At 30.1% G+C, this 27,821-nt stretch overlaps 2 protein-coding genes across 3 annotated transcripts; one reads left to right on the top strand and one right to left on the bottom strand.

Moving 5' to 3' along the window:
- Positions 1 to 8,068: 8,068 nt before the first annotated feature.
- Positions 8,069 to 18,880, top strand: LOC110672070 (V-type proton ATPase subunit B 1). Its single transcript, XM_021834733.2, has 15 exons — positions 8,069 to 8,364; positions 8,522 to 8,586; positions 8,727 to 8,782; positions 8,914 to 9,012; positions 9,277 to 9,336; positions 13,567 to 13,678; positions 13,779 to 13,987; positions 14,478 to 14,603; positions 14,726 to 14,863; positions 15,160 to 15,310; positions 15,400 to 15,482; positions 15,867 to 15,914; positions 16,018 to 16,071; positions 16,168 to 16,251; positions 18,319 to 18,880. The coding sequence occupies exons 2-15, from the start codon at positions 8,529 to 8,531 to the stop codon at positions 18,502 to 18,504; spliced, it is 1,464 nt and encodes a 487-aa protein (XP_021690425.2). The 5' UTR covers positions 8,069 to 8,364; positions 8,522 to 8,528; the 3' UTR covers positions 18,505 to 18,880.
- Positions 18,881 to 19,222: 342 nt separating this feature from the next.
- LOC110672068 (probable hexosyltransferase MUCI70) lies at positions 19,223 to 26,981 on the bottom strand. 2 transcript variants are annotated; one of them, XM_021834732.2, is made up of 8 exons: positions 26,768 to 26,981; positions 25,081 to 25,198; positions 24,776 to 24,955; positions 24,252 to 24,320; positions 23,966 to 24,165; positions 23,299 to 23,714; positions 22,432 to 22,616; positions 19,223 to 19,675 (listed from the first exon to the last, which is right to left on the bottom strand). In XM_021834732.2, the coding sequence occupies exons 2-8, from the start codon at positions 25,160 to 25,162 to the stop codon at positions 19,302 to 19,304; spliced, it is 1,506 nt and encodes a 501-aa protein (XP_021690424.2). In that variant the 5' UTR covers positions 25,163 to 25,198; positions 26,768 to 26,981; the 3' UTR covers positions 19,223 to 19,301. The 2 variants fall into 2 exon arrangements, with proteins under 2 accessions (XP_021690424.2, XP_021690423.2); XM_021834731.2 differs by having other exon boundaries at positions 25,081 to 25,191.
- Between the last annotated feature and the right edge of the window lie 840 nt (positions 26,982 to 27,821).

The raw sequence follows: 27,821 nt of genomic DNA, 5'->3' as shown, positions 1-27,821 counted from the left end.
ATCTCAATTCAATACTAGCAAAAAAAGCAATGAATATAAGAAAACAAGAGATTAAAGCAACAACTATCAATTCAAGCAAAATAAATTAAAGTATTAAACAATTAATTTTTTTCAATAATTTGCACAATTATACATCATGCTATATTGGTATATTTAGAGAGAATACTAGCAACAATACAACATAGAGAAGAAAATTATAAATTAATTAATTAAAGCAACAATTCTCACTACTGCCTCAAACTCTCAATTTAAACAAATAAGAAATTAAAGTATTAAGTAGCATTTTTTTTCTATAATTTGCTCAATTACAATTTACACGTTAAGAACATCAATACCCATTTAATAAAAACATATCACAATCACAATAGCCATTTAATAAAAAGCATATCACATAATACACATTTAATAACAAAATCACATCACTGCATATTTAACAAATTTAACAAAAAAATTTAAAAAAAATAAATAAATAAAGTGCTAGACTGGTAGGTAGAGCAACGTCAAGCGGCAAAGCATGAATAGAGTAAGAGAAGGAGCAGCAGTCAAAAAGGGAAAAAATTAAAAAGAAAAAAAAGGATTGTAGGTTTTAGCTTGCCCAGCGCAGCATGAGAGTGACAGGAGAAGAAAGTAGAAGAAAAACAAAGGAGAGTGAGGGGAAAGAATGTGAAGATAAGAGAGAGACAGAGAGAGAGAGAGAGAGAGAGAGAAGAAGAAGAAGAAGAAAGAAGAGTGGAAGACATGCCTAGTTGGTCGTCACTCTGCTCTGTTCTCCTTACAATATCTGTTAGTGGGTAAACTCGGTACTTTTATGTTTTTGTTGTTAAGAAAAAATTTAAAAAAAAAAAAAAACCAAACTTGTTGTTACTTTTATGTTGAAGTGCCTCATGGCCTCATCGCCTTTCAGCTCTAGGGCAGTCACCTCTTCGTAACAGCCTCGCCTCACCTTGCCCACAGCCTGGCTTCATCGACTTTAACAACTTTGACAATAGTTACATGCAGCCTTATCCACTCCATCAATTTTTTCTTTATTTATTTTCAAAATGTGTCTAGACAACCTCTTTAGTCTTCCTTTTGTTTGAGTGAAATCACAAACATCGTCCATTCCTTGTTGTGTGGGTAATTGAATTCCATTTGCTGTCTGTGGATTAGAATTTAATGTTTGTGTGCTTCTATAGTTGATTCATAATATACAATGGTTGGTTGTTGACAACTATCTTCTTGTTCAGACATAGTTGCAAATTATAATGATGCCACACAAAAATTAAATTAATAACTACTGCAAATACAATATGATATCCTAATAAGCATCTGATATAAAACATTTCTTAGCATAAACATCAGCAACCTTCTAATTATCACTCCAGTATAATCAAAGAAAATAAAACTATAAGAGTTACATAGCTTCTGTACTTGTGTTTATAAATAGTTGCTACTCATATCATTCAATATAACAAATTGAAAAGGAATTAACACCCATAAATTAATTGGGAAACTAATAGCATTTGATATAACAGTACCCACTTCTTTGTTATTCTAATACTAAAGAAAAAAAAATTAATTCACTAATAGCCCAGCTAACATGTAAGGTGTAGTCAACTTCATTTAGAGTTTAAACAACTTTTCTATTTAGAAATACAAAGTAGTAGAGTGATACCTGTATTTTAACCACACAATTCCAAAAAAATCTAGATTACAAAGCTAGAATGAGTTGAAGCAACCAAATTGCGTCTAATAAACATTCAAAACCATTAAACCAAACAAGCACAGAACCAAGTTAGATATTCACATTAACTAATTAATTAATTAATAACTAACTTATACTAATGAGCTAATACATTAATTAATTAATTAGAGATTCACATGCATCAATAAAATAATAAAAAAAAGTAATATTATATTTATATGCACATGCTAACTGCAAAAGCACAAGGTCCAAACTTTAAATTGCAGCAAGCCTAATATTATTATTATTATAACTTATTTATACAAAATAAAATTAAAAACAACCAATTAAATGTCAAGTTTCAAGCCGCAACAACATTTCAAGTACTTCAACAATTAGAGAAATTTTTTCAAAAATAAATTATTGAAGTTTCAGGACTATTAAAATATGTAAAAGCTTAAAAAAAAAACCTAGAATCCCATTTAAGTAGAGGATGGAAAATTAAAAAACAAAAAAAATGGAAGAAATTTTCATAAAATTGTTACATTCCTACCATTTCCTTCTATACACAAAGAGCTGTGAATCAAAATCACTAAACTATGGGTTTTGATTCTCTCAAGTTTAGAGAAGGAAAGAGTCAAAGAGGAGAGAGACACGATACTTCAGACGTCGTGAGAAAGAGGCAGAGAGACAAAGGGCAAAAGGCTAGGGGTTTCTTGGAAAATAGGAGAATTTATATCATCATTTGAACGGTTCAGATTGCATGAAATGGATGTTTTGGATTTTAAGTGTGCTAATTAAGTTTAATTTATTTTAAGTAATTAATATGCTTGAATTAATAATTTTTATTTTTTTTATTTCTTTACTATTAATTTATTTAGTATATATAAATTAATTAGTCTTTTATTTATAATTTATTTAATTGAAGTTATTTAAGGATATATGTTAAAACTATTAAAAATATAATCAAAATTGAAATTAAGAATTTATTGAACAATAATAATATAACTATTAATTTAATGAAAATGAAATATTGCATGTTTTATATATATAGGGCGAGTTTGAGGTGGGTTTCTTGGCGGGGTGCTTAAATACTAACCTCACACCTTCTCCGATGATATATTTTTTGAGGTACTCCGAAAACCGATCCGAAACCCGGTCATACGTTGAAAAGCTTGACCCAATCGGGCCCGGGCTAGCGGGTCCCACGGGATTTAGAGATTTTGCCATCTCTACCCCTAACAACTCAATCAAACAATACAACACAGATTTCAGTAGTCTTTTATCTTTATTTTTGCAACATCCCTTTACCCAGTCTACTATGTATCCAAGCAAAGGAATATCACATCATGTGCTAAAGCACCTTATCTTATCTTTCTTTAATTAATTGTCCCTTTAGGTTTGTTATAATTTAATTTTGGAAATTTTAAGTGAAAACGATAAGAGTTTCCCTTTTTTTAGTAACATTTTGCCCTGTTAAAATATTTACCTGTTCAAATATTTCAACAATATAATCTCAATTTCATTACTACTCCATATCATAAATCACATTTCCATATCATTCATATCCATTCCATACATGAAATTATCTTATTTCATTAATTTATAGAATGTACATAGTTTACATAATTTTTTTATACAAACTCAAAAATTAATTACAAGCTTTACATTTAATTAAAATATGCCAAATATACATTGCTTTGGAACCGTGAGCCTTGCCAAAGTGATATGTTGAGGTGACAATAATCTCTACTGCAGATCTGTCTCAATATCCCAGTCTGATATCTACTGGGTCTTATCTCCAGTACCTGCACGAGGAAGAACTATCGCACTAAGCATTTCTGCTTAGTGGTGTAATAATATAATAAAATGTAATATATATATATATATATTAAATTAGCTAACATTCTGTGTGGAAGCATAATTCAAATATGAGTTTTTATAAAATAATTTGATAGAAATGTGGGTTTTATAATGTCAAATGTTTCTGGGTACTTTCTATATTTTCATGATCTTTGGAATCATTCCTTTTAAAGGATCTTTACTTTTCTTTACTTTGTTGTACAACTTTCTTGCTTACTTTCAGTGCCCAAAGTTACTCTAACAGACTGTTAAGACTGGATACGCGGGTATACTAGCACTGGACACTCGGCGCCTAATGACCATCATACCGTCAGACACTCGATGCCTACTGAGTATGTAATATCAGACATAAAGTCATAGGAATAATCACATCAGACACCTGGTGCCAGCCCGTGATTATTCAAATCATCATCAATAAGGGATAACCATATCAGACACTCAGTGCCTACCCATGATATCCTGGCATAGAAGCCGTGTGCAGTACTGCTAATCTCATCCCTTCTTGGCATGCCAATCTATCCAACCCTTACACTACTGTCTAGGTATCCTTGGACTTATTTATTATCATTAGCATTCTAATGTTCACATTGTTTCATCATTCATCATCATTCTTTCATCATGGCATTATCATCTCAATCATAGTGGGAACATAGGTCCCAATCACATATTCACATGTCATATATGTTCATCAAGCTATTGGCATTAAGTACAATTTACATTTCAAGCCATTTTATGGATATTTCATAAGTTCCAAGTTTGGTCCTTTAACTTCTCTAATAGATTTGGCCAAGTTGCAGTAACAATTTGGCCATACTTTCTTCATAAAATTTGCAGGTTTATGTCTTATGTTTATTTTGACTTTGGAATCATTCAATTTGCTTATATGTAACTCAAGTTATAGCCATTTTACCAAAACTGGTCCAGTGACCAATTTCAAGTTCAGGACATTCCAAAACAGGGCAAACTTCTGGAATTGTTTTGTCAAGCCATTTTGGGTAAGTTATAATCATAATTTGACTTCATGTTCTTCATGTGAATTGTTCTCCTGTGTCTCAAGGTTACACAAGCTTAAGAATCACTCAATTTAGGGTTTTGTAGAGTGAGTTATGGCTAAATTTCCAATCCTGGTTCACTGATACATTATCCTGTGATTTCCAGGTTTTCAGTTTTTTGGGTCAATTTTGCACTCGACATTTAAGTGTCTTACCCTAGAATTTAGATAAAGTCTCTAAAACAAAGTTGTAGGCCTATATCTTAGGTTTTTAGATCATTTTGAATAATCTCAAATAGATTTATACAATGAAAGTTATACCCTAATTACTATAAGGAGGTCACAAGGTATTTTGCTGGAATCATAAGGAATTCCAGTTTCAACCTTATAGATTATCTCTAAGAATTTGACCTATTTACTATTAGAACTGAGCAGTTTATTCTTCATGAAAGTTGTTCTATTATGTCTCAGCTTTCCAACAAAATAAAAATCACCTCATTTGGAGTTTCCTAATACAAGTTATGTTCATTTTGGTGTGTACTGTTCATTTGGTCATTTTTCTAGGATTCCAGATTTTCATTTTCGGATTCAACTCATAATTCAAGTTACTTCTATTTAGTTTCAGGACAAGTTTTCTCCATGAAAAATTTAGTATTTTGTCTTATCTTTAATTTGGCTTTGGTCTCACATCATTTGGATTTGTCTAGCTTAAGTTATGAGCATTTGAACCCACTGGACTCAGGCTGTCTAAGAGCAGTCCGAATCTAACATTTCATACTCACTCAATCGTTTTGGCATTTCATCAATGTTTCACAACAATTGCATACCAAATGGTCTTAATTAAGGCATAAACACATCAAATAGGGCATAAAAATTGAAAATCCTAATTTCATGAAACCCTAATTTAATTGTCATAAACTTTAAAAACAATGAATTCCATAGCACTAACCTTGTGCACAAGCTTCAATTTAACTTCAATCACCCTTCCAATCAACTAAAAACTCAATCTTCCACTAGCCACACTCAACTGAAAATCCCCTCCTTCATTCCAATCCAAAATTTTCAATTAATTCTAAAGAAAATCACAAAACCAAGCTTAGAATTCATACAATCACCATTAACTAAGCTTAGAACATGACTTACCATGATTTGATCTCACTTCCTCTTCACCAAACTTCCAAATTCTTTGAATTTCTTGGATACTTTCTCCAATTTGGAGCTCACTATCAATTTTTCTCTCAATTTCCTATAGGGTTAGTGGAAGGTTGTCAGGGTCCCATGCTTGGTTGCAAGCTTTAATGGAGGAAACAAGATAGAGAGAAGGGAGAGAGAGTGGCCGGTTGTTTTGGGTGAAGAAGATGACTTTTTGATTTGTTTTTATCTCTTGATTTATTATTTATATTAATTAATTTATATAATGGCAATATTGTAAATAATAAGAATGGCAAAGTTGGAAATATTTGAATATTACTCATCATTGGATTTTGATTAAGTAGCTAATTATGTTTAACTTTTATAATCCCAATTAATTAAATTAATCCTACTTTATTGACTCAATTACTCTCACTTTAGGTCAATATTAGACCTTTAAATTTAATTGTCCTTATTTTTCTCTTACCGGGTTTATGTTTACCTTTTCCCAGTGAGTTACTAATCGCCATGTTTTGTGCTCATTTAACCGATCTGTACTTCACTTTTTTTATTTTTTTTCAACCTTAATTGATCTTTATTTAATTTAATTATGACTCTTCACTCTAATTTAAGTATGGTTCCAGAAATTCTAGCTGTCCGAACAGACTTTAGTCACTGGTATGGTAGAATGTACGGAACTGCCTACAGTGAGGATCTTACAATTTTTATTTGTCTTTTATCCTTCAAGCCTTTGCATTTCATTTCTTAAGCCTTAGCATTTTAATTTTAAGCCTTGTAATTATTTTACAATCAATTAAAGCGATCTTTCGATTTCTAGTTTACTTGTTTTTTAATTTTAAAGTGAGATTGACGAAACTGCGTTCATTGTAGTCAGTTCTCATAATCATTTAATCCAAAAGTCAAAGCGTAATCCTAGGTAATATACTTAGTATTTGACACGCTCAAGCAAACTGTAAGCTATGAGATAGTCGAAATTGTTTTTCAGAAGAAATAAGAGTATTTTATAAATTTATAATGATTAAATATAAAATAAATAATTACTCAAATATAAAAATTAGACCTAAGGATTATATTGTTAGTAAAATAAACTTTTAAGGACCACTTATTTCAAATTAAAAAGTATTTAACGATAAAACTAATTTATTAACGTAATTAAATTTGAGTACCAAATGTTTAAAAAAAAAATTAGGGACTAACTTTTATATCTTACTATATTTTAGAGACTTAATTATAATTTATTTATTTTATTTGGAAAAAAATTGCCGTGCTTTCAATGAAATTCAAACTCCATAATTTTGATTTATAAATTTTCAATATTGCTATTGCATAATAGAAAATAAATCATTTGTTTGAAAAATAATTTTTATATAATAATTTTATAAATTTTATTTTTATAAAACCAATAAAAAAAATTAGGGACTAACTTTTATATCTTACTATATTTTAGAGACTTAATTATAATTTTTTTTTATTTGGAAAAAAATTGCCATGCTTTCAATGAAATTCAAACTCCATAATTTTGTTTTATAAATTTTCAATATTGCTATTGCATAATAGAAAATAAATCATTTGTTTGAAAAATAATTTTTATACAATAATTTTATAAATTTTATTTTTATAAAAAAAATAAATTTTATACTCTAAAAATATAAAAAAATAATTATATAAAAAAATATATTTTTATATTAAAAATAAATCTTTTAAGTGTTGGACATATTTATATCAAACTTGAGACACATAAGTTAATCTCCTTATCTCTCTGTAAGAGTAAGCATTCGGTTAACTAAAATGAATCATATTTTTAACTAATCAAATTATTAATCTACTTTAAAAGTATTAACCGAATCAAACTAAAATTAAGATAAAACTAACTTTAACCGAAACTAAAAATATTTGATTAGTTGTAATATTATTAATTAATTAATTAAATAAAAATAAAATTATATTTATAATTTTTTTTATTGGCAAAAAAATTAATAAATATAATTTAATATTAATTATTAAATTATTTTAAGTTAATTATTATTATAAAAGCATAAAATAATAATTATAAATAATATAATATTAATAAAACTATAATTAATATATTAATTAATAAAAATTTAATTATTTCGTTATCAAATTAAAAATATCTTGAATCGGTAATTAAAATTGAAAATTTTTATAATTATTAATAAAACATGAAATTGAATCGAATTTATTTTTATTAAAATAATTAAATTCATCGATTTAATTAAATTATTTAATTATAATTAAATAATATAAATAATTTTTTATATAAAATAAAAATATTTTTTAAAAATTTTATCAAATAAAACAGGCTAAATTTCAACAAAATCTTTTCAGTCTCAGTTCCATTGCTTAGATAATTAATACTCACACGACAGTTAGCAGTCAAATGCAGGAGTGTTCATGCTTAAAACAACATGCTCAGTTGCTCACAAACTGGACAGACATTTACCTTGGTTCTGCCTGTAATTATTACCATAATTACCCTTAATTATTCTTAATCTCAATCACTTTCTTATTAGACCAACAGAACTAAATACGAATAATTCTGCCCCTCTGTGCTGTGTGTTTGTTTTAGATAACAAACAAAGGAACTGCACTTGCCCCTTTTTAGATCCAAAAACCTTCACTCAATCATACAATCGCTCTCTCTATTCAATTCTTCTTCTTTCTTTAATCCCAAACAGTGAGTTTTGAATCCTTTATCTTATTTTTCAATTTGATTTTTTTGTACTAGTTTCAGTTCGTTGATAGAAATGTTGATGCGATCATTCTTCAGTTGGAGCTTTTCGAGATTATTGATTTTTTTTTTCAAATTTAATGTTAAAAACTTTTTAATGAAGCTTGATAATGGGTTTGGCGCTAAACAATCACGACATGGAGGAGGGAACGCTGGAGATCGGCATGGGTATGATCGTATTTTTTATGAATTTGATTCGATAATGCTTCATTTTGAATTAGATTTGGAATTATTTCCTGAATTGTTCCATAATGTGGTGCTGATTGATGATTTCTCTCTCTCTATCTTTTTTTTTTTTCGCATTTCAGAGTATAGAACTGTATCTGGAGTCGCTGGACCTCTTGTTATACTTGATAAGGTCAAGGTAAGAAGATTTTTCATTTTTCTCGAGTATAATATTTTGTATTTTTATTTTATTTATTTATTTATTTATTTATTGATTTTTTGCTGCAATTTTTAGTGATGAGTGGTGCATTGTCTGATTCACTGTGATAGGGACCGAAATATCAAGAGATTGTTAATATTCGTTTAGGTGATGGAACAATCCGCCGTGGTCAAGTCCTTGAAGTTGATGGGGAGAAAGCTGTTGTTCAGGTGATTGCTGTTTTAAATCGTCGCATGGTGTTCGAAACATTGGTGAAATTATTAGCATTTTAATTGTGATTTTATATGCTTATTCCTTGAAGGGTTGGTGCATGCAAGGACCAAAGAGATGCTTTTTTCTTTTTTTGGTTAATTTATAGTAGATATTTTCTTTGGGTGGATAATTTGTGGGGCAATTTTGATTTGCTGTTATGTAAAAATAGTGCTTGTCCTTACTAGCAGTATGCATTATCTGTTTTCTGTCTTGTGGTACAGGTTTTTGAAGGAACATCTGGGATTGACAACAAATACACAACTGTCCAATTTACAGGAGAGGTATGAAATTTCATTTATTTAGTCATCAAGAAACTGGGAAGCTCATTCCAGTGTTTCAATTACTGAAACGTCTTCAATCTTACAAATTGAGATGTGCATGTTTCTAGAAGCTTCTTTGAACAACTTGTACAAATTATATGGTAGTATGAAAATGCAAAATTAAGTCTAATGACTCTAATATCATTTCTAAATGGAATTAATCACTTAGAGTCTATTTGACATTACTATTAGAGCTGTTGTTGAGAAAAATACTTTTTTAAATGGATTAGTTAGAAAGTATTAAAAATTGATATGAAATTAAATTTGATAGGTTTTAGTCGTAAGAACTAAGAACATCAAAATAATAAAATAACTTTTTCTAAATTATTTTTTTTAAAAGCATCTAAAATGGTGCTTTTTGAAAAGAGCTTTTTGACCCTCAAATCACAATGCCAAATGGGATCTTAATCTTTAACAAGTAGAAAAGTCTCTGGTAAGTGGGATTCTTGTGAAATGCCAAAACAATGAATTATACTATTATACTGAAGAAGCACTATTGAAGTTATTCTAGCATAGCAATTACCCTAAATGCTCCAATTTGTTAAATTTTTGGTGTTTTTGGACTTGCAATTTCAAGGCTATAGTTGTTAATAGATATTTATCTCAGTTAGAACATATCCATTTCATGTGCTGGATGTTAATTGTTTATTGAATCTATTTATTTTCTATTTTTATATATATAAAGCAGGCAGGTATTATCAAGAGATTGATACATGGCATTCTCTTTCATGATATTGCTATGTAGCATTCTCTATTATATTGGCACATGACATTTTCCATAAAAAATTTACCTTACTTAGTAATTATTATCTTTTTATACTAAATTTAATTCTCTTTTATTTTTCTTTTAAGTATCATTATTATTATCTATTTTTAATTTTTATGATTTAAATTATTATTTTCTTTAACAACTAATTGTCAAAACTCAAGGTTTTTATAATTAAATTTGTTATTTATAAGTTATTATATTACTTTTTTTAATAAAAGATAAAAATAATAATGTTTTTTATTTAATCTATGTGTGTGTGTGTGTGTGTATATATGTATATATATAGTCGGGTTTTTCTTATGCTACTACATAGGATTATGAAATTATGTTTAAGTGAAAATTTATTTATAAAATATAATTTATTTAATTTTATTTAATTTTCTCTAAAGCAATTAAATAACTAATTACTAAAAAATATAGAAAATTTAATAAAATTAAATAAATTATATTTTATGAATAAATTTTCACTTAAACATAATTTCATAATCCTTTGTAGTAGCATCAGAAAAACCTGCACACACACACACATTATAAATAACAAATTTAATTATTAAAACCTTGAGTTTTGACAATTAAGTTCAGACACACACACACATTATAAATAACACACACACACACACACACACACATTATAAATAACAAATTTAATTATTGAAACCTTGAGTTTTGACAATTAAGTTCACACACACACATTATAAATAACAAATTTAATTATAAAAACCACACACACACACACATTATAAATAACACACACATACACACATTATAAATAACAAATTTAATTATAAAAACCTTGAGTTTTGACAATTAAGTTCACACACACACACACATTATAAATAACAAATTTAATTATAAAAACCTTGAGTTTTGACAATTAAGTTTTAAAGAAAATAATAATTTAAATCATAAAAATTAAAAATACATAATATTGATAATAGTAATGATACTTAAAAGAAAAATAAAAGAGAATTAAATTTAGTATAGAAAGATAATAATTACTAAGTAAGGTAAATTTTTTATGGAAAATGTTATGTGGTAATACACAAACACATTATAAATAACAAATTTAATTATAAAAACCTTGAGTTTCGACAATTAAGTTTTAAAGAAAATAATAATTTAAATCATAAAAATCAAAAATAGATAATATTGATAATAGTAATGATACTTAAAAGAAAAATAAAAGAGAATTAAATTTAGTATAGAAAGATAATAATTACTAAGTAAGGTAAATTTTTTATGGAAAATGTTATTTGGTAATACAATAGAGAATGCCACGTGGCAATATCATGCAAGAGAATATAATGTGTCAATCCCTTGATAATACCTGTCTGCTGTATATATATACGTATATAGATATATTAAGTTATTAATTCCTCAATTATGCATGTATAAGTTATAAATTATTTATGAAACAGCAATTTTGGGTGTTTAACACATGAAGTGGACTGACTTTCAAGCATTTTTTCCACCTCTTTTTTCGTCCATATGAGCATGCCACATGGACAACATCTTATCCTGGCATATACCTGGTTAGCTGGTGGATCAAATTGAAATGAATTTTAAAGAATAGAAAGCAAATTTATAAAATGTTTAGAATTGGATAGCATTGAAAATTCATGAAAAGTTTGAGAAAAATGAAATCATTGGCCTTTATTTATTTAGTTTGTAGAAGTGTGAGAATTGCTTCCTTTTTAAGAGGATGTCACTTTCCTTTAAATGACTTACACCATGCTACATGTGAGATAGGGATAAGGTGGGGATGAGAAAAGATAACTTGTTATCCTTGGCTTTTTTGGTTAACTTAGAAATGATGGGAGTGGAAAAGAGGAAGGAATGTCATTATTTTGTTTGGATGGAGAACGCAGAGGAAGGGAAGAAAGCAAGTTATGATTTTAAAAGCACAGTGGCATCCTTTTGATGCTGCCATTTTCTTTGAAAGTCTGTCATGCAACATATCTTTTTATGTTTTACTAATATGACGTGAATATATGTAGTCTGGCTTTCCAAAATCTTTGAGCAACTAGGAGAGTTAAAATTTTGGCACGTCATGGCTCCATAATTTAATGATCTCCTAGCTTTACAATGTCTTCACTGTCAAGAGTCTAAAAGAATTTCCATGCACTTCTCATCACGCTGACTGTTTCCCAACTGTACATGCTCATTTTTATTTATTTATTATTATTATTATTATTATTATTGGGGGATTCATTGAGGGGCCCATTGCGCCTTGGGTTGGGTAACAGTTGGCAAATCCTTTCCCTTTCCTGATTTGCAACCAGCCTTTTTCTAAATCCACCAATGTTGGTGGACCTTTTTTTTATTTTTGTTGTTTTGGGGAGGGGAGGGTGGTGCGGGGCGGGCGCGAAGAGCGGGCTCCGGTATTGGAGTCTTCTCAATCATCTTACGCATGATTGACATTGTTGATTACCATTGTGATTTTAGTATGTTGATGATATGTATTATAATATTTTAGTACTATGTGAGAAGAAAAAAAAGTCTCTTATTAATGAATCAAAGAAAATGACATTTTGCTTAAGAGAGAGAGAGAGAGAGAGAGAAAGAGAGAGAATTAAGATTGATTTCATTTTCGAAATAAAGTATATTAAAAAAAAGAGATAATGAGTTGATGATAATAAATGTTGTTTTAAACCGAGATAATTAGGGTACTAAAAAGTGCAGGACAAATTTTCATTGTCCTCTGTTGCAAGTTAATGTTCATTGCCTACCACATGAAAGTGTGATAAATTTCACTTTTTATGAAGAGGAAATGCTACCCTCCTTTCCCCTTTTCCACCCACTTAGAAGTTAGAAAGCTTTACAATTCAAATAAGTTGAGGAGAGGAATCCCCTTTCATTTTTGTTCTTTTCTTCTGATTCCTCTTTTTGCCACATTAGCGTCCCCTATGACCTAAAAATGGATTTTTATTGAACAGTGTTACCACATGCCCCAACCACTGAAAAATGTGAAACATTTGTTTAAGGATACATAAAGATAAGAAATTATATTTTTTATAAAATATTTAATAAAAACATTTTTTTGGTAGACAGTATTGGCAGAATATTACTTGATATCACAGAGTGAGGTTTGCCTTATGTAGGGTGTGTTTAGCATTACTGTTAGAGTTGTTGTTAAGAAAAACACTTTCTTAAATATATTAGTTAGAGAGTATTAAAAATTAGAAAATAAAGTTGACATGTTTTAGCTATGAGAACATTAAAATAATAAAATAATTTTCCTAACTGCTTTTTTCAACGTTTAAAATGGTGCTTTTTCTGAAAACAGCTTGTTTAACCCTGAAACTCAATACTAAATGGGGCTGTATTTCCTTATATTATATATCTGCCCATTTGACCCTCCTTTTCACACCCTTTCCCTGTCCTCCTTCCTTTTCACACCCTTTCCCTGTCCTCTTTTGTAGGTTCTGAAGACTCCTGTCTCATTAGATATGCTTGGGCGCATTTTTAATGGTTCTGGAAAGCCTATTGATAATGGTCCTCCAATTTTTCCTGATGCTTACTTGGACATTTCTGGTAATTATATGTTAAGAGGAAATAAACTTAATTAATTTATGCCGCTTGTTCTGCTTGTTTTATGTCACATGTCCTTCAATTTATTATATCTCTATCACAGGGAGTTCTATTAATCCCAGTGAGAGAACCTATCCCGAAGAGATGATACAGACTGGGATTTCAACAATTGATGTCATGAATTCCATTGCTAGAGGACAGAAGATACCTCTGTTTTCTGCAGCCGGTCTTCCCCATAATGAAATAGCTGCGCAAATATGTCGCCAAGCAGGTTTGGTGAAGCGAATGGAAAAGTCCGACAATGTTCTTGGGGTATATTTAGCTCACTTAAAAGGCTATTTATGATTAATGATTTAATAACTTGGATGAGAATGATAATTAAAAAAAGAAAGTATTGCAATGCACGTTTTAATGATGTTTCATAAATGGTCATAGTTTAATTGATATAGTTTATATGTTAGTGGAGATGATAACCTCTTTCTTCAGTACAACAATTATGAGAGCTAAGTAGCACAACAGTAGAGTTCCTTTTCCTTCCTTTTTTTAGTTTATACTACAGTAACCTTCAGTGGTACGGAACCTAAATATTTGGGAATTTTTGTTTTCTTGAAGGAAATATGATTTTGGTAGTTTAGAGCTGTAATTGTTGGCTTAAAAACTGTGATGTTGGTAGAATTCCTTTTACCTAAAATGGGTGGAGTCTATTATTCACTAAGGTAGCTGTTTCATTCACTCCTTTTTATTCTCTCTTTCTAAAATTGAATCTGGAACTGGGTGACGAACCTGCCCTGCAACTTTTCAGGATGAAGAGGACAATTTTGCCATTGTATTTGCAGCTATGGGTGTTAACATGGAAACTGCACAGTTTTTCAAACGTGATTTTGAGGAAAATGGGTCAATGGAGAGAGTGACACTCTTTCTGAACTTGGTAAATGGTTACATCAGCAATTTCATTGTGCTTTGATGTAATAGAGAATTGATTTCTTGTTTGCTATTATATTATAAATTGTGTTCTTTCCTGAAATTTGATTCTGCCATGCTGATGTGCAGGCTAATGACCCTACAATTGAACGTATTATCACACCTCGGATCGCTCTTACGACTGCAGAATATTTGGCATATGAGTGTGGGAAGCATGTTCTTGTCATTCTTACAGATATGAGTTCTTATGCTGATGCTCTGCGTGAGGTGAGGCAAAATATGGGTCTTTACTATGCTTTGTCTTAGATGTAAATTAAGTGCAACATTTACAAATAATAGTAACTCAAACTTTGTATTATCATGCCCATTATCATCTTTTTGTATTTCTGGTTGCTTAAGATATCAAAGGTGCTTGTAAATTTTCAAAGGATTTTAATTTAATTGGTTTGAAAGTAATGTTTTTCGCTTTCTCTTTTTAAAAAACAATTTTATTAAATACTTTATATGGTATAAAATTTCTTTAAGATTGTTTGTGTGACACAAAGTAGTGATTACTGCTGCAGGTGTCTGCTGCTCGAGAGGAAGTACCTGGAAGGCGTGGATATCCTGGATATATGTATACTGATTTGGCAACCATATATGAGCGGGCTGGACGGATTGAGGGACGAAGAGGCTCCATCACACAGATTCCAATTTTAACTATGCCAAATGATGGTAATGGTTCAGAGACCACACAATCTGCTGCACAAATTACTTCTTTAGTTGGAGTAGATTCCTTGAACATGACTTTTTTCTATTACCAGATATTACACATCCCACCCCAGATCTGACAGGATATATTACAGAGGGACAGATATACATTGACAGGCAGCTTTACAATAGACAGGTAAGATTATATGAGATAGAACTAAGCATTTTGTATGTTGATGAGAGATATTACTAGGAAAATAACTCAAAACTCAAGTGTGATCCTGGTGACTATAAAGGAAAGCCTTATCTGTGCATGTTGACCTTAACATTGCAAATTTGGAATTTTATATTTTCTTCAATTGCATGGCTAGTTGGCTAGCCAAAATGAACTTTCTGCGAGGAATTCGGCCTTTCTGAAACAATCATACAAGAACATGCACCATGACTGATTTGAATCTCAATTAGTGTAGATTTTTGTATGGTATGAGATTGATATTTGGTAGAATGTTGGTATCAGTATGAGATTGACAGATTGATATTTCTGTATGGTACGAGATTGATATTTGATATAATTGGGCAGATTTATCCTCCAATCAATGTCCTCCCGTCTCTGTCTCGTCTGATGAAGGTATGGATTAGTCTCTTATTTGAGTTCCCAATATATTGAAGTGAAGAGATAGAAGTACAGGATACGATGCATATGCTAAACACTCTCGTTGGTGTTCTTCCAGAGTGCCATTGGTGAGGGGATGACACGCAGGGACCATGCTGATGTGTCCAACCAGGTCTGATTCGATAGTTACTGTTGCTTGCTTTCTGTTTATTGTCTTGTTTTATGCGCTCTTTAAACTTATTTATTTATTTATTTATTTTACTTGCAGCTATATGCAAATTATGCAATTGGGAAGGATGTCCAGGCAATGAAAGCTGTTGTTGGAGAAGAAGCTCTTTCGTCGGAAGACCTGGTACTGTGCTTTCCCTTTTGCACATTAAGAATCTTAAAGTTACTGTCTTCATGGCATGTGCATTGCGTATGCATCTTATCATTTTTAACACCAGTTTTTATCATTTTTAATTAATATTTTTTAAAATCATAATTTTTATTTAAAATATAATGCTTTTTCATTTATTTAGATTTATGATATAATTATAAAAAATATTAAATAATAATAATAATAATAATAATAATAATAATAATAAGTGATTACAAACCGATTTAGAATGAGCAATACTATACCAAAAACTATATGTTAATAAATTAGATTCAACATGAAAACATACAAAGATTTTATAAAACTATTTATATAAAAAAGTAGTATAAAAATAATATATAATATTTAAGAACCTCAATTGGATTAAAACGTCAATAAGTAGAACAAAACAGCACTCCATAGGGATGTGATTTATTATGCCACCTTATTTTGTTTTAGCAATAACAAGTTTTATTCAAATTCTCTCTCCATCAATTGCCAAACTTTGAATTTTTTTTTTCTTAATAAAAATTACATGCTTGCTTTGATCAGATATATCACTATAATTACAAATCAAAATTTTACAGTCAAATTACATTTTGATGAACCTTAATTCTTATATTATGATTATTTAAAGATAATAAGCAAAAAAATGATAAAAAAAAAGACAAAAACATTTTTTATATAAACATATTATTTGAATTCAAATTACAATAAAGTTAGAGTTATAGTTAAATTCAAATTGAAATAAGATCGAGTTAATTAAATATTTATATTAATTCAAAACATACAATAATTAGTAGCCTAAATTTTTTGCATGATGCAGTTGTCTTTTTAATATGTGAAAATTCTATAAATTCCAAACAAATACATAATTAAGTTTCTTAATCTAAATATATGGATAAAAATATTCTGAATTGAGTAAATGTTAGATAGATGGCATCATAAAATCCTGAGATAAAAAAAAAAATGCTTCTTATATGTTAGTTTCAATAACTAATTTTGAATATTTGTGCACAGTTGGTATTTGTATATATCAAGTAGTTATATATTAATATCTTGTCTAAAATTTTAAATGTTATTAGGAATTCATGGCTTTAATTAGAAATAAAACTTACAAAGTATGTTAAAAAATTCTTTGAAAATTTTGATTATATTAATTTTTAATAATAATAATAATAATAATAATAATGTCTTTTTTTTATTATTTCTAATTGATAAGAAAAGATCATCTGATATATTGAAAAAACTCAATTATGTCATGATAAAAGGCAATTCAGTAGCTAATACCATTTGGAAAAAAGTAAAAAACCAATTAAATGACTTGAGACTAAGTGGTTTCTTGTGTATGAGTTAATATAAAGCTTAAATATACATTAAAAGTTTAGCAGATATTGTATTTTTTAAAACAACCCAATAAATGATATGGAAAATCTTTTCCTATTATTTTCCTAGCAATCATGCCTCCAAAGACCGGATAACATGGTACGAAAAAAATTGTATTTGTAAACAACATAAACAAATAAAATTTTTCTTTAAAAATATGTAATAGTAAATATTAAATTAATATTTAAGAAAAATAAAATATTAAATGAACACAATTAATTATATCCACTGCTTAAAAGATTAAAAAAAAGATTAATTATTATCTAATATACTCTAAATGCAAGAGATCTTTGCGGGTTGGTAACAAGATTATACTTAAATTAAGATTACTTTTTTCTAATTAATTTAAGAGGGGATTTTTTTTCCCTCTTTTTAATATTATAAAGATAGAACAATTACAAAGGTTTTTTTTCCTTGTTAAGAATCTTAGCTTCATTATAATTTTTGTGGCATTGGAATTTCTAATATTTTAGAATTAGAGTTGTATAATTTTTATTCATTTAAATAGTTAATTTTTTATAATAGCAATTTTGTAATTATATTAAGGGTAATTTTGGCCGTTCACAAGCTCATCCACTTATTCATGTGCATATGTATATAATATATATTTCAATTATAGATTATTATGGAATATTTAATACAAGGGAACTGATGTGATTCCTCTTAAATGAACAGCTCTATTTGGAGTTCTTGGACAAATTTGAGAGAAAATTTGTTACCCAAGGAGCTTATGACACTCGCAACATTTTCCAATCACTTGATTTAGCTTGGACATTGCTTCGCATCTTCCCTCGTGAGCTACTGCACCGTATACCAGCAAAGACTCTTGACCAATACTACAGCCGAGATTCATCAAATTGAGAAATGAGCTCTTTACAGTGCTTAAATTGTTTTGGATGGGCTGCAATTTGTAGATTGCCTATTCTATCCTAGATTGCATCTCAGAGTCATGCAGAATAATAAGAGTTGTATTCCATTTGGGATAAATTTGCTGAGCTAGTCAAATTGACACAACTCTATATTCTTCCAGTGAAGAGTGCTTTGATCTTGTAATTTATTCATTATTAATTAGTGGTAACCAGTTATGGGAGTTTTACTGGGTGGAATCAGTGCGAGTGCTGGTACTGCTGCTGCTGATTTCCCTATGCGATGCTCTCGTTGTATCACAGCATTTTTCTTGTAAGTTGTAACCCGACGGATTTCCATATTTGAGGAAATTGAGCTTTTCTTTTGTCCATTTTTATTAGAGATACAAAATTCTTAGTTTTATACTCTTAATCATTCATCTATTCATGATACTTTTTTTTTGTTTTTGGGTGTTAGTAGGTCTGATTGGAGTTCAAACTTAAAATCAAATTTTTATTGGTCTCTATACTGCATTTTAGCTGGTTCTGTTTCCTGTATTTTTACCAGTACAAAGATACAAGATGGGCAATTTTTGCATAAAAATTAGTACCCTAATAATAATCTTGCAACTCTTAACTATCCCCAATGTTTTATAAATTCCCAAAGGTTATCAGTATTACTCTTTTCCTTTACAAATAATGTACAAAACTTTCAAGGGCCTCCGAATCCTCTGTAATAAAAAAGGGATATGTTAAGTGATTAAATAATATCATTTCAAAGTTCACAATCGTATGAGCAAAACAACATGCAACTCAGCCTGCTTTGGATGTTCTTACAACTTGCGGCAACATAACTGAATCAAGTTCCCCAGGATAAGGAGTCCACAGTCCTAATCCACCTCTGCTCTCTTTCATATTGCTACCACTACCCTTAAATTCACTTAAACTTTTTACCCATTCTACCTTTGACGAATGCTCTCTAGTGTGCGGATGCAACACAAACAGTGAATTGTACTCGCAATTTGGAAACATAAAAAACTTAAATGCACCTCCTAATCTGTCCACAACGTATCCAAAACTTAACTGGTCTCTTGGAGTGAAGAGGTTGACCTCATTGAACCACAAGCAGCTAAACAAGTTATTTAGTGCTGTATGCTCCCTTATAATAACAGCTCCCTCTGGTACATCTGCATTAAACAAATTTTAATAAAAATCTACGTAAAAAATAACAATACAACTACTCTTTCATTACTTGCAGCCTTCACAACTATCATCATAAAGTATATCATTCCATAAATAATAATGCTACTATATCTAATTCCCTCATCTGAACAATACAAGATAGCAAAGAAAAAGGCAACAAAGGCAGTTACTTAAGTAACAGCGCAGGCCTTTGAAAAGTTATATGAGATATTTGGAACTAAAAAATGGGAGAAAGATATTTATAGATTAGTAAGGAAGAGAGAAAAGAAATGTCAAGATCTCAATCAAGTTAGGTGCATTAAAGATAAAGAAGGAAAAATGTTAGTAAAAGATAAGGACATTAAAGAAAGAAGGAGAAATTATTTTAATGATCTCTTTAATAATAATCAAAGTGGTAATAGTTTGAATATAAACTACAGAGCAATAGAAAAGAATGTGAATTACACCAGAAGAACTAAATCTTCATAAGTAAATGAAGCACTTAAGAGAATAAAAGTGGGTAAAGCCTGTAGACCCGATGGAATACCAATTGAAGTGTGGAAGTGTTTAAGAGATTTGAGAATGGCATGGTTAACTAAATTATTTAATAAGATTTTAAACTCAAAGAAAATGTCTGATAAATGAAGGAGGAATATTTTGTACCTATTTTTAAAAATAAGGGAGACATACAAAGTTGTTTAAACTATAGAGGAATTAAACTCAAGAGCCATACTATGAAGTTGTGGGAGACATTTGTGAAATATTGACTACGTCATGACACTTCTATCTCTCCCAATCAATTTGGATTCATGCCCGGTCGTTTAATTATAGAAGCGATCTTTCTCATTAGAAGCTTGATGAAGAAATATAGATATGTGAAGAAAGATCTATATATGGTTTTTATCGATTTAGAGAAGACTTATAATAGTTCTCCAAGAGATGTCTTATGGAGAGTGTTAGAACGAAAGAGAGTATCTATTAGGTATATACAAGTATTGAAAGATATATATGAAGGAGCAACTACTATTGTGCGCACAATGTGAGGGAATACAAGGAATTTTCCTATCTCAGTTGGATTACACTAAAGTTCAGCTGTGAGCTCTTACCTTTTTACATTAATTCTAGATGAATTGACGAAACATACACAAGAGAGTATCCCTTGGTGCATGAAGTTTGCGGATAATATAGTTTTGATAGATGAGACGCGAGAAAGAGTCAATAGAAAGCTAGAGCTTTGGAGAAGTACTCTAGAGTCAAAAGGTTTTAAGTTAAGTAGAACGAAGATAGAATACATGTATTACAAGTTCAGTGATAAGGAGGGAGTTAGTTTGGATGGAATGGTATTGCCCCAAAGTAGTCACTTATCTAGGCTCAATCATTCAAGTAGAAGGGAGCTGTGGGGAGGATGTTAGTTATAGGATATAAGCCGGATGATTGAAGTGGAGACGTGCCATGGGAGTTTTATGTGATCGTAAGATTCCCAATAAGTTGAAAAACAGCCATACGACTGACGATGTTATATGGTAGTGAGTATTAGGCAATGAAGGAGTCGTATGTGTGTAAAATGAGAGTTGTTGAAATGAGAATGTTAAGGTGGATGAGTGACCATACTAGACTAGATAAAGTCCGTAATGAGAGTATTAGAGAAAAGGTAGGAGTAGTGTCAATTGAGGATAAGTTGAGATTAAGGTGGTTTGGTCATGTGAAGTGTAGACATGCGGAGGCTCCAGTTAGATAAGTAGAGTACATTGGACTAGAAGATAGAAAGAAAAGAAGGGGTGGACCTAAACTGACTTGGAGAATAGTAGTACAACATGACCTAGAAACATTACACATTTCTAAGGATTTAACCCAAAATTGTTTAGAGTGGAGAAAGATAATCCATATAGCTGACCCCAATAAATTTTGGATAAAGGCTTAGTTGAGTTGAGTTATATCTAATTCACCCAACATTATATTACTTGACATGGTTCATCACCCTGGCCCATACAGTGGTTAAAATTATATATCATGTGTCATCACCACCTAAAAAGCCTAGACCAACTCCAATGAAATAACTATGATAATAGTTCTTGAACATGTTAGGTGCACAATTACCGAAGCCTTCGTGTACACTTGAAAGATGTGGGGAACAATTTATTAAAAATGTCCAACATAAACGAGATGCATAATAGAGTTCAAAGAATTAGACATACAAAAGATCGTAAAAGCAAACTCCGAATTCTACTCTCAAGCTACATCCATATTACAAACAAGATGAGTAATAAGATTAGCTCAACAGAATTCATTTGAAAACAAGAGTAGAAAGAAATTTGCATGCACCAGCAAGATTGGCTTCACACAAACATAAAAGATCGCCATAGCAAATCCCATATTTGACTCTCCATGCTATTTATAGAAAATTGATAGTAATTCCTATCACCATAAAGTAAAAGACCATTGAACCATCTTCTCCCTTCCTGGAGTGTAGGCACACCTCTTCCACACTAATCACTTCCTCATCTATATTTTCTAATGGAGTAATCCAGAAGCTGGAAGCACTTGTATATGTTGTTACCTAGACGATTGAACTAACTAAAATATTGCAATGTTCACCTAAGAACTGATTTATGTAATTTTACATATTTTATTGGCACAGTAACATCTATGGTTAAGATAAAATCACAAAGGCCTGTATACACATCTTAAGATATAAGAAAACCATCTAATTAAGAGGAAAATTAAGATAAAAAGCCCACAATCCAATAAAGTCCATTCTTACCACTAATGGTGCTTTTCTTCAAACTCCATGGCTCCATTCCCTCATAATAATATATTTTCATGTGAAGATCAATGAGGGGTCGTGCATATCGTTTCCTCCGCTTGTTTGCATCAGCCTCCTCATATATACTGCGATGGTGTTTATGTTGAGCAATGGCAAAGGTATTCTTCCCACGCCATAAGTATCTGTTGAATAAATATAGGTCATATTATCTAGCCTGTTTCCCTTCCATATAATAAACATGCATGCAGATGTTTTGTGTGTGACTGTGTGTGTATAGTAATGAATCAACTTCAATGGAAAGACCTACTCTTCCATCAAAAGGAAAAAGACCAATTCAGTAGAACGCTATCTTGGGCAGAATATCTAACAATCACTATCGTGAACTAACTCACTAACAATCAACTTATATTTCACTTCCACCATGTAATTGTGCATCACATGCATGGACTTTAAAGCATTGTTCTGATTATCACCTGGTTGTAAGTTATGCCAATGGAATATAAAAGAAAGAATAACTATTGGATGCATAGCATGAGTACCCTATTTATTTTCTTCTATAATTTGTATCATGTTCAATGCTTGAAGGAAAGAAAAGAATATAAAGCGCAGATACAAAACCAAAAATCAATCCATTGGTTTTACTGATAGATTAAAAAAAAAATGAGAAACCTCTAGCAACTAAATCCTACAAGATTCTCATTTGTACATAGCCTTAGTCCGATAGAGGATAATGTTCAAATTTCTGTCATTTTACTTTATTGTCAACCATCTCTCTCTCTCTCTCTCTCTCTCTCTCTCTCTCTCTCTCTAAAACAATAAAAGACACAGAATAAATAATCAGCAAAATTTTAATTGTGTAAGTACCTTTCAAGAATTAATAATGGATCAACTATCAGCTCCATTTTACCATCAATCCAAATGCTGTACTGTGCTTGAGGAAATAACCTGTGGGTTAAAATCTTGGGAACTTTACCATTCCTTCTAGGCTCATCATAAGGTGGATGCTTCAGCAGAACAAGACGCCACATGCCAACCCATAGTCCCCCATCACTGTCCTCCCTTATAGTGGCATTTTCCTTTATGAAATCAAGAGAAGCCTCATCCACCACCATAAGAAAGCAGAACAGTTTCTTAGAACGGTCACTCATATTTGAAGGCTGATGAGGTACGTCATATCCATCAAAAATTCCAGATGCAACCGCAAACCTACACTTATTAACATATTTGATGTCCATGGGATCCATTTCAGTGCCACCACCACGCATAAAACCACAATGAACCTGAAAGGCAGAATGCATGATAAACAATAACAAACCAATTTAAATTCACCAAGTAAGAAAAAAGTCAAAATAAAAAAATTCCAAATGTGCTAAAAAAACACACACACAAACACACTCATTTCTCGCCATCATTTGCTTTTTTACTGATAATAGACACCAGGGAATTAAGATGATTTCCTTTTATTCACAAATATATGTACAAAGGAGTTTAAAAACACAAAATTAGCTGTAAATTGAGTATTTAGATTAACCTTCATAGAAGAATTTAGCTTGAAACTCTCCTCTCTTTGTGACCAGCTTTGATGTCCTCCAAATAATGGGGATGGCTGAGATCCATTATTCACTAGCTCATCCTCCATAAAATATGATAAATTTTTAACAATTTTGTCTGGAGTTCCTCCTTCTGGAATAACTATTTTGTTGGGATTATTAGCTACAGGGATTGGACAACCTAACAAACAGCAATATTAATAATATCACTCACTACAGTTGTATAGATATGAGAACTTCAAAGAAGATAAGGAACCAAAGTCTTACGGTGTTGCTGTGCAACAAATCCCCATGTGTTTAAAACATTATATACCTTGCTTTCTTTATTACATATAGCTGCACGTCAAACAAATAGAAATCATAATGTTAATCACTAACTTCAAATTTTTAAAAAGAAAACTTGATTTTACAGAACATTTTCACTAAGGCATATAGCATGATTTCATCATGTTGATAGTAACAGATAAAAAGTCAACGAAGAGCAACAGCATAATATGAAAACACAAGAACCAAAATGAACAATGTGTGTGTTAGTGCATGTCTAACAATGCCCTATTTGGTTGCCAAAATCAGCAGCAAAACCACGTGAAATAGCTGTTCAATTTCAAACCATATATTTGCCAACTCTTCTGGATCAAATTAAATAAGAATCCCCCGTAAACAAAGCAGGAACTGAACTTTTCAACTTTAAGAAAAACAGAAAACGTAACAGGGGGTGATTCGTGGTTGAAACTAGGTAAATACACACGTGAAAGAAAGAAAAAATTGCTGGATTCACATATTAAAAATACCTGAAAAGAATGCGTAAGAAGATTGGCAAGACCAAACATGAAATAATAGTACAACAAGAATCAGCAACATCCACAAAATAGCTGCTACAAGAACCAAACGAATAAAACCATGCTTCCACATTATTCTCGATGGATAATCACTGGAAAAATTTCCTGATGAAAGGAATCCACCTTCACCATCTGGGTCACCACCACACAACAGATAGTATCAGTCTCTATAAGAAAATCAACACCCAACACCAACTCTAAATCCAAAAATCTTTTATAAATTTTCAGAAATGAAGAATTAAAATTATATTCTTTACTTGTAAAATGTGATGTTGGATTACTCCTGTCTCCTCTCCGGCTTATCCGCAAGGTTATGGACCGTTGGATCTCTTTCTCCATAGTTAACTTACTCTCTTGACCTCCTTCTCCTAATCACTTAGAAAACAATAATTGAAAACCATAAATAAAATTGCATACTAGTACCAACCAAATCCAAGAAGTAGTTCGCAGATTTAGGTGCTATATGCTGGATGTTCTAATTATTTAAGAGATTGCTTTAAAAGATTCACAATACAACCAAAAAAAAAATGACAAATGCCACACATGCTTATTTACTAAGTTGTTGTTAAAGCAAAAAAAGGTGATGTTTGCAAATTATACCTAATCTCCGTTTTTTTGCATAAAATTACTTGAATGAGCATGAAAAATATTTTTTGAGAAAATGGATTATTTCCAATGCATGGTTGTCACACTGAAAAATAGTTGACTCAAACTTTTGCAGCACAAAAATACAATGGAGCAAAGTGCAAACAATCACAATTCACCAATTTGTCATAGGAATTTTATCAAAAACGGGGTAATGCATTCTTATTCATATGCCTTCTCCTTGCACTTAAAACCAGTGAAACACACAAGGCACTCATTAACCATCATAATCAATAGATTCAAACAATAGAAGTACTATATGAAGTACGCACATAGTCTAGTAACTGTTCCATCACAATTTCTAAAAGAAAAAGGCAAAACTAAAATTGTTCAAAGATTTCACATATACCCATGAAATAAATTTCTGATCCAATGTCAGTTTCTCATTAATTAATCAATGCAAACAACATTTTTAATGTTAGATTTATCAGCAACGATTTTTATTGCCAAATGTATAAAATTTACCATACAAGTTTATGACAACAATATGTGAATTGTTGTATATTATTGCTATAAAATTGTAGCAGTAGATATTTTACAAGGAAATTGTAGTTGTTGCAAAAGAAATAGTTACTGGCAGCAACAATTATTGATCATTACCAACAATTGTTGCTGCATAAAATTAAAAATTTTTAATGCTGCAAAAAATTAAAAATTTTACTGATAACAACATTTGTTGTCATATCTTATGTACCATTCACAGCAATTATTTATGTTGTTGCTTATTTATGTTGCTGTATGTTAGCTTTATCGCAGCAAAATTAAGTTGGTACAAAATTTTTTGCTGCTAATTATAAGATTTGTGGCAGTGCAAGTTTTTTTTTTAATTTATTTAAATCTGATTTCCTGATGAATACCCATTCATAGAACAAGTTCAGAACTTATTTAAAAAAATGAATTAGAAGATATACTTGACAAGTTTAGAACCACTCAAACATATAGTAAAAGAAACGGTGGCGTTGACAGACTGTAGATGGCCGGAAAAGCAATGACTGGCGCAAGATTTTTCCTTGCTACATAAACTGCATTTCACTATCCAAGGTAGAGGTAAGAATCAATTGTGCCGCTAGATTTCGGCACTAAAAACTGAGCCAGCGTTTAAAGAGAAACTTCAAAAAAATGTAAACTAATCATTATTATTATTATTTATATTTTTTAATGGGGGAGGAATCTTTCACAACACTGTCTCCGTTGAGAATCATGACAGTTGAGACAGAGAACAAAAAACAAAAATTTCAGAGATCCACTTCGTAAATCAAAACAAAACCCTGAATAGAGATTAGAAAGGGGAAGACTAACCGAGAGTAATGGAGTTCGAAATCTGAAGAAGCAAATGGCGATTGTCTGTTATAAAGCGGCCTCAGCAAGGAAACAAATGAGAATGAAGATTAAGCTTAGGGATGAATATACGATAGAAGCCACTCCGATTCAGTTAATGCGCAGCTAAATAAGGAGCATCGAGTGCAAGGCGATTAAAAGAGTTGTTTGATCTGGATCACAAGTAAGCTCAAATCTAATTAGACAAAAATTATATGGAAATTATTATTTGGTTATTTTAATAATTTTTTAAAATATTAGTATTATTCTATTTTAATAATCACATAATTAGAAATGGTAATAAATTAAATTTTGTGCGTATATGATCTGATTAAACTCTGATTCTATAAATTTAGTTAGTACATAATTGAGTTCAAAATGAATTTAAATTTTAATTTTAATACATATAATCTATTTAAATTGAATTTAAATTTTATATATTAAATATTCACTCAAGAATTTATTTATATAAATATTTAATTAAACATAAAATATATATTTTTTATAATAATATTTATAAATTTTTATATTTTTTATTTTATATAAAAGAAAATGAAATATTTTGTGAAATTATTAATTTTTTAAAATATAAATTATTAATAAAAATAATTTTTATATAAATTTTTAATTAAAATATATAAAATTAAATGAATTTAATTATTTTTTATGTAATAATAATTGAATTTTAGATGAGTTCAAGTAATTAATAATAAATTTTAATTAAATTTAAAATTGAGAATATTAATTGAGTTTAGATCCAAATAAAATAATTTTTACGAATATCCTACCCGTTATTATCACTAATCACAATATTTTTAAAAGTTAATTTTAAATAATTTTATTAAATAATTAATTAATTATTTTTAAATTAATTTATAAATTAAAAAATATATTTTAAATTAAAAATTAAAAGTAAACAGTCAAACACCCTCCCATCCTCTCGAGTCCTGAAGTAAATTATGTATGGCGCCAAATTAAGAACTCATACACTTAGGATTTTGAAGACTTTTTCTTTATTGAAATTTTAATGTCTTTT

Source organism: Hevea brasiliensis, chromosome 6 (genome assembly GCF_030052815.1).
Source record: "Hevea brasiliensis isolate MT/VB/25A 57/8 chromosome 6, ASM3005281v1, whole genome shotgun sequence".
In the NCBI taxonomy this organism is placed as follows: domain Eukaryota; kingdom Viridiplantae; phylum Streptophyta; class Magnoliopsida; order Malpighiales; family Euphorbiaceae; genus Hevea; species Hevea brasiliensis.
Note: the sequence above shows the minus strand (reverse complement) of the source record. Positions and strands in the feature narration are given on the sequence as shown.

Excerpts from the sequence above, each read along its gene's own strand:
- LOC110672070 (XM_021834733.2), top strand. The coding sequence starts at position 8,529 with ATGGGTTTGGCGCTAAACAATCACGACATGGAGGAGGGAACGCTGGAG. Across the intron at positions 8,783-8,913 it reads TTATACTTGATAAGGTCAAG|GGACCGAAATATCAAGAGAT; the intron begins GTAAGAAGATTT and ends TCACTGTGATAG. Across the intron at positions 15,483-15,866 it reads GGCAGCTTTACAATAGACAG|ATTTATCCTCCAATCAATGT; the intron begins GTAAGATTATAT and ends ATAATTGGGCAG.
- LOC110672068 (XM_021834732.2), bottom strand. The coding sequence starts at position 25,162 with ATGGAGAAAGAGATCCAACGGTCCATAACCTTGCGGATAAGCCGGAGA. Across the intron at positions 24,956-25,080 it reads TCCAACATCACATTTTACAA|ATGGTGAAGGTGGATTCCTT; the intron begins GTAAAGAATATA and ends GTGGTGACCCAG. Across the intron at positions 19,676-22,431 it reads GAAGAAAAGCACCATTAGTG|ATGTACCAGAGGGAGCTGTT; the intron begins GTAAGAATGGAC and ends TGTTTAATGCAG.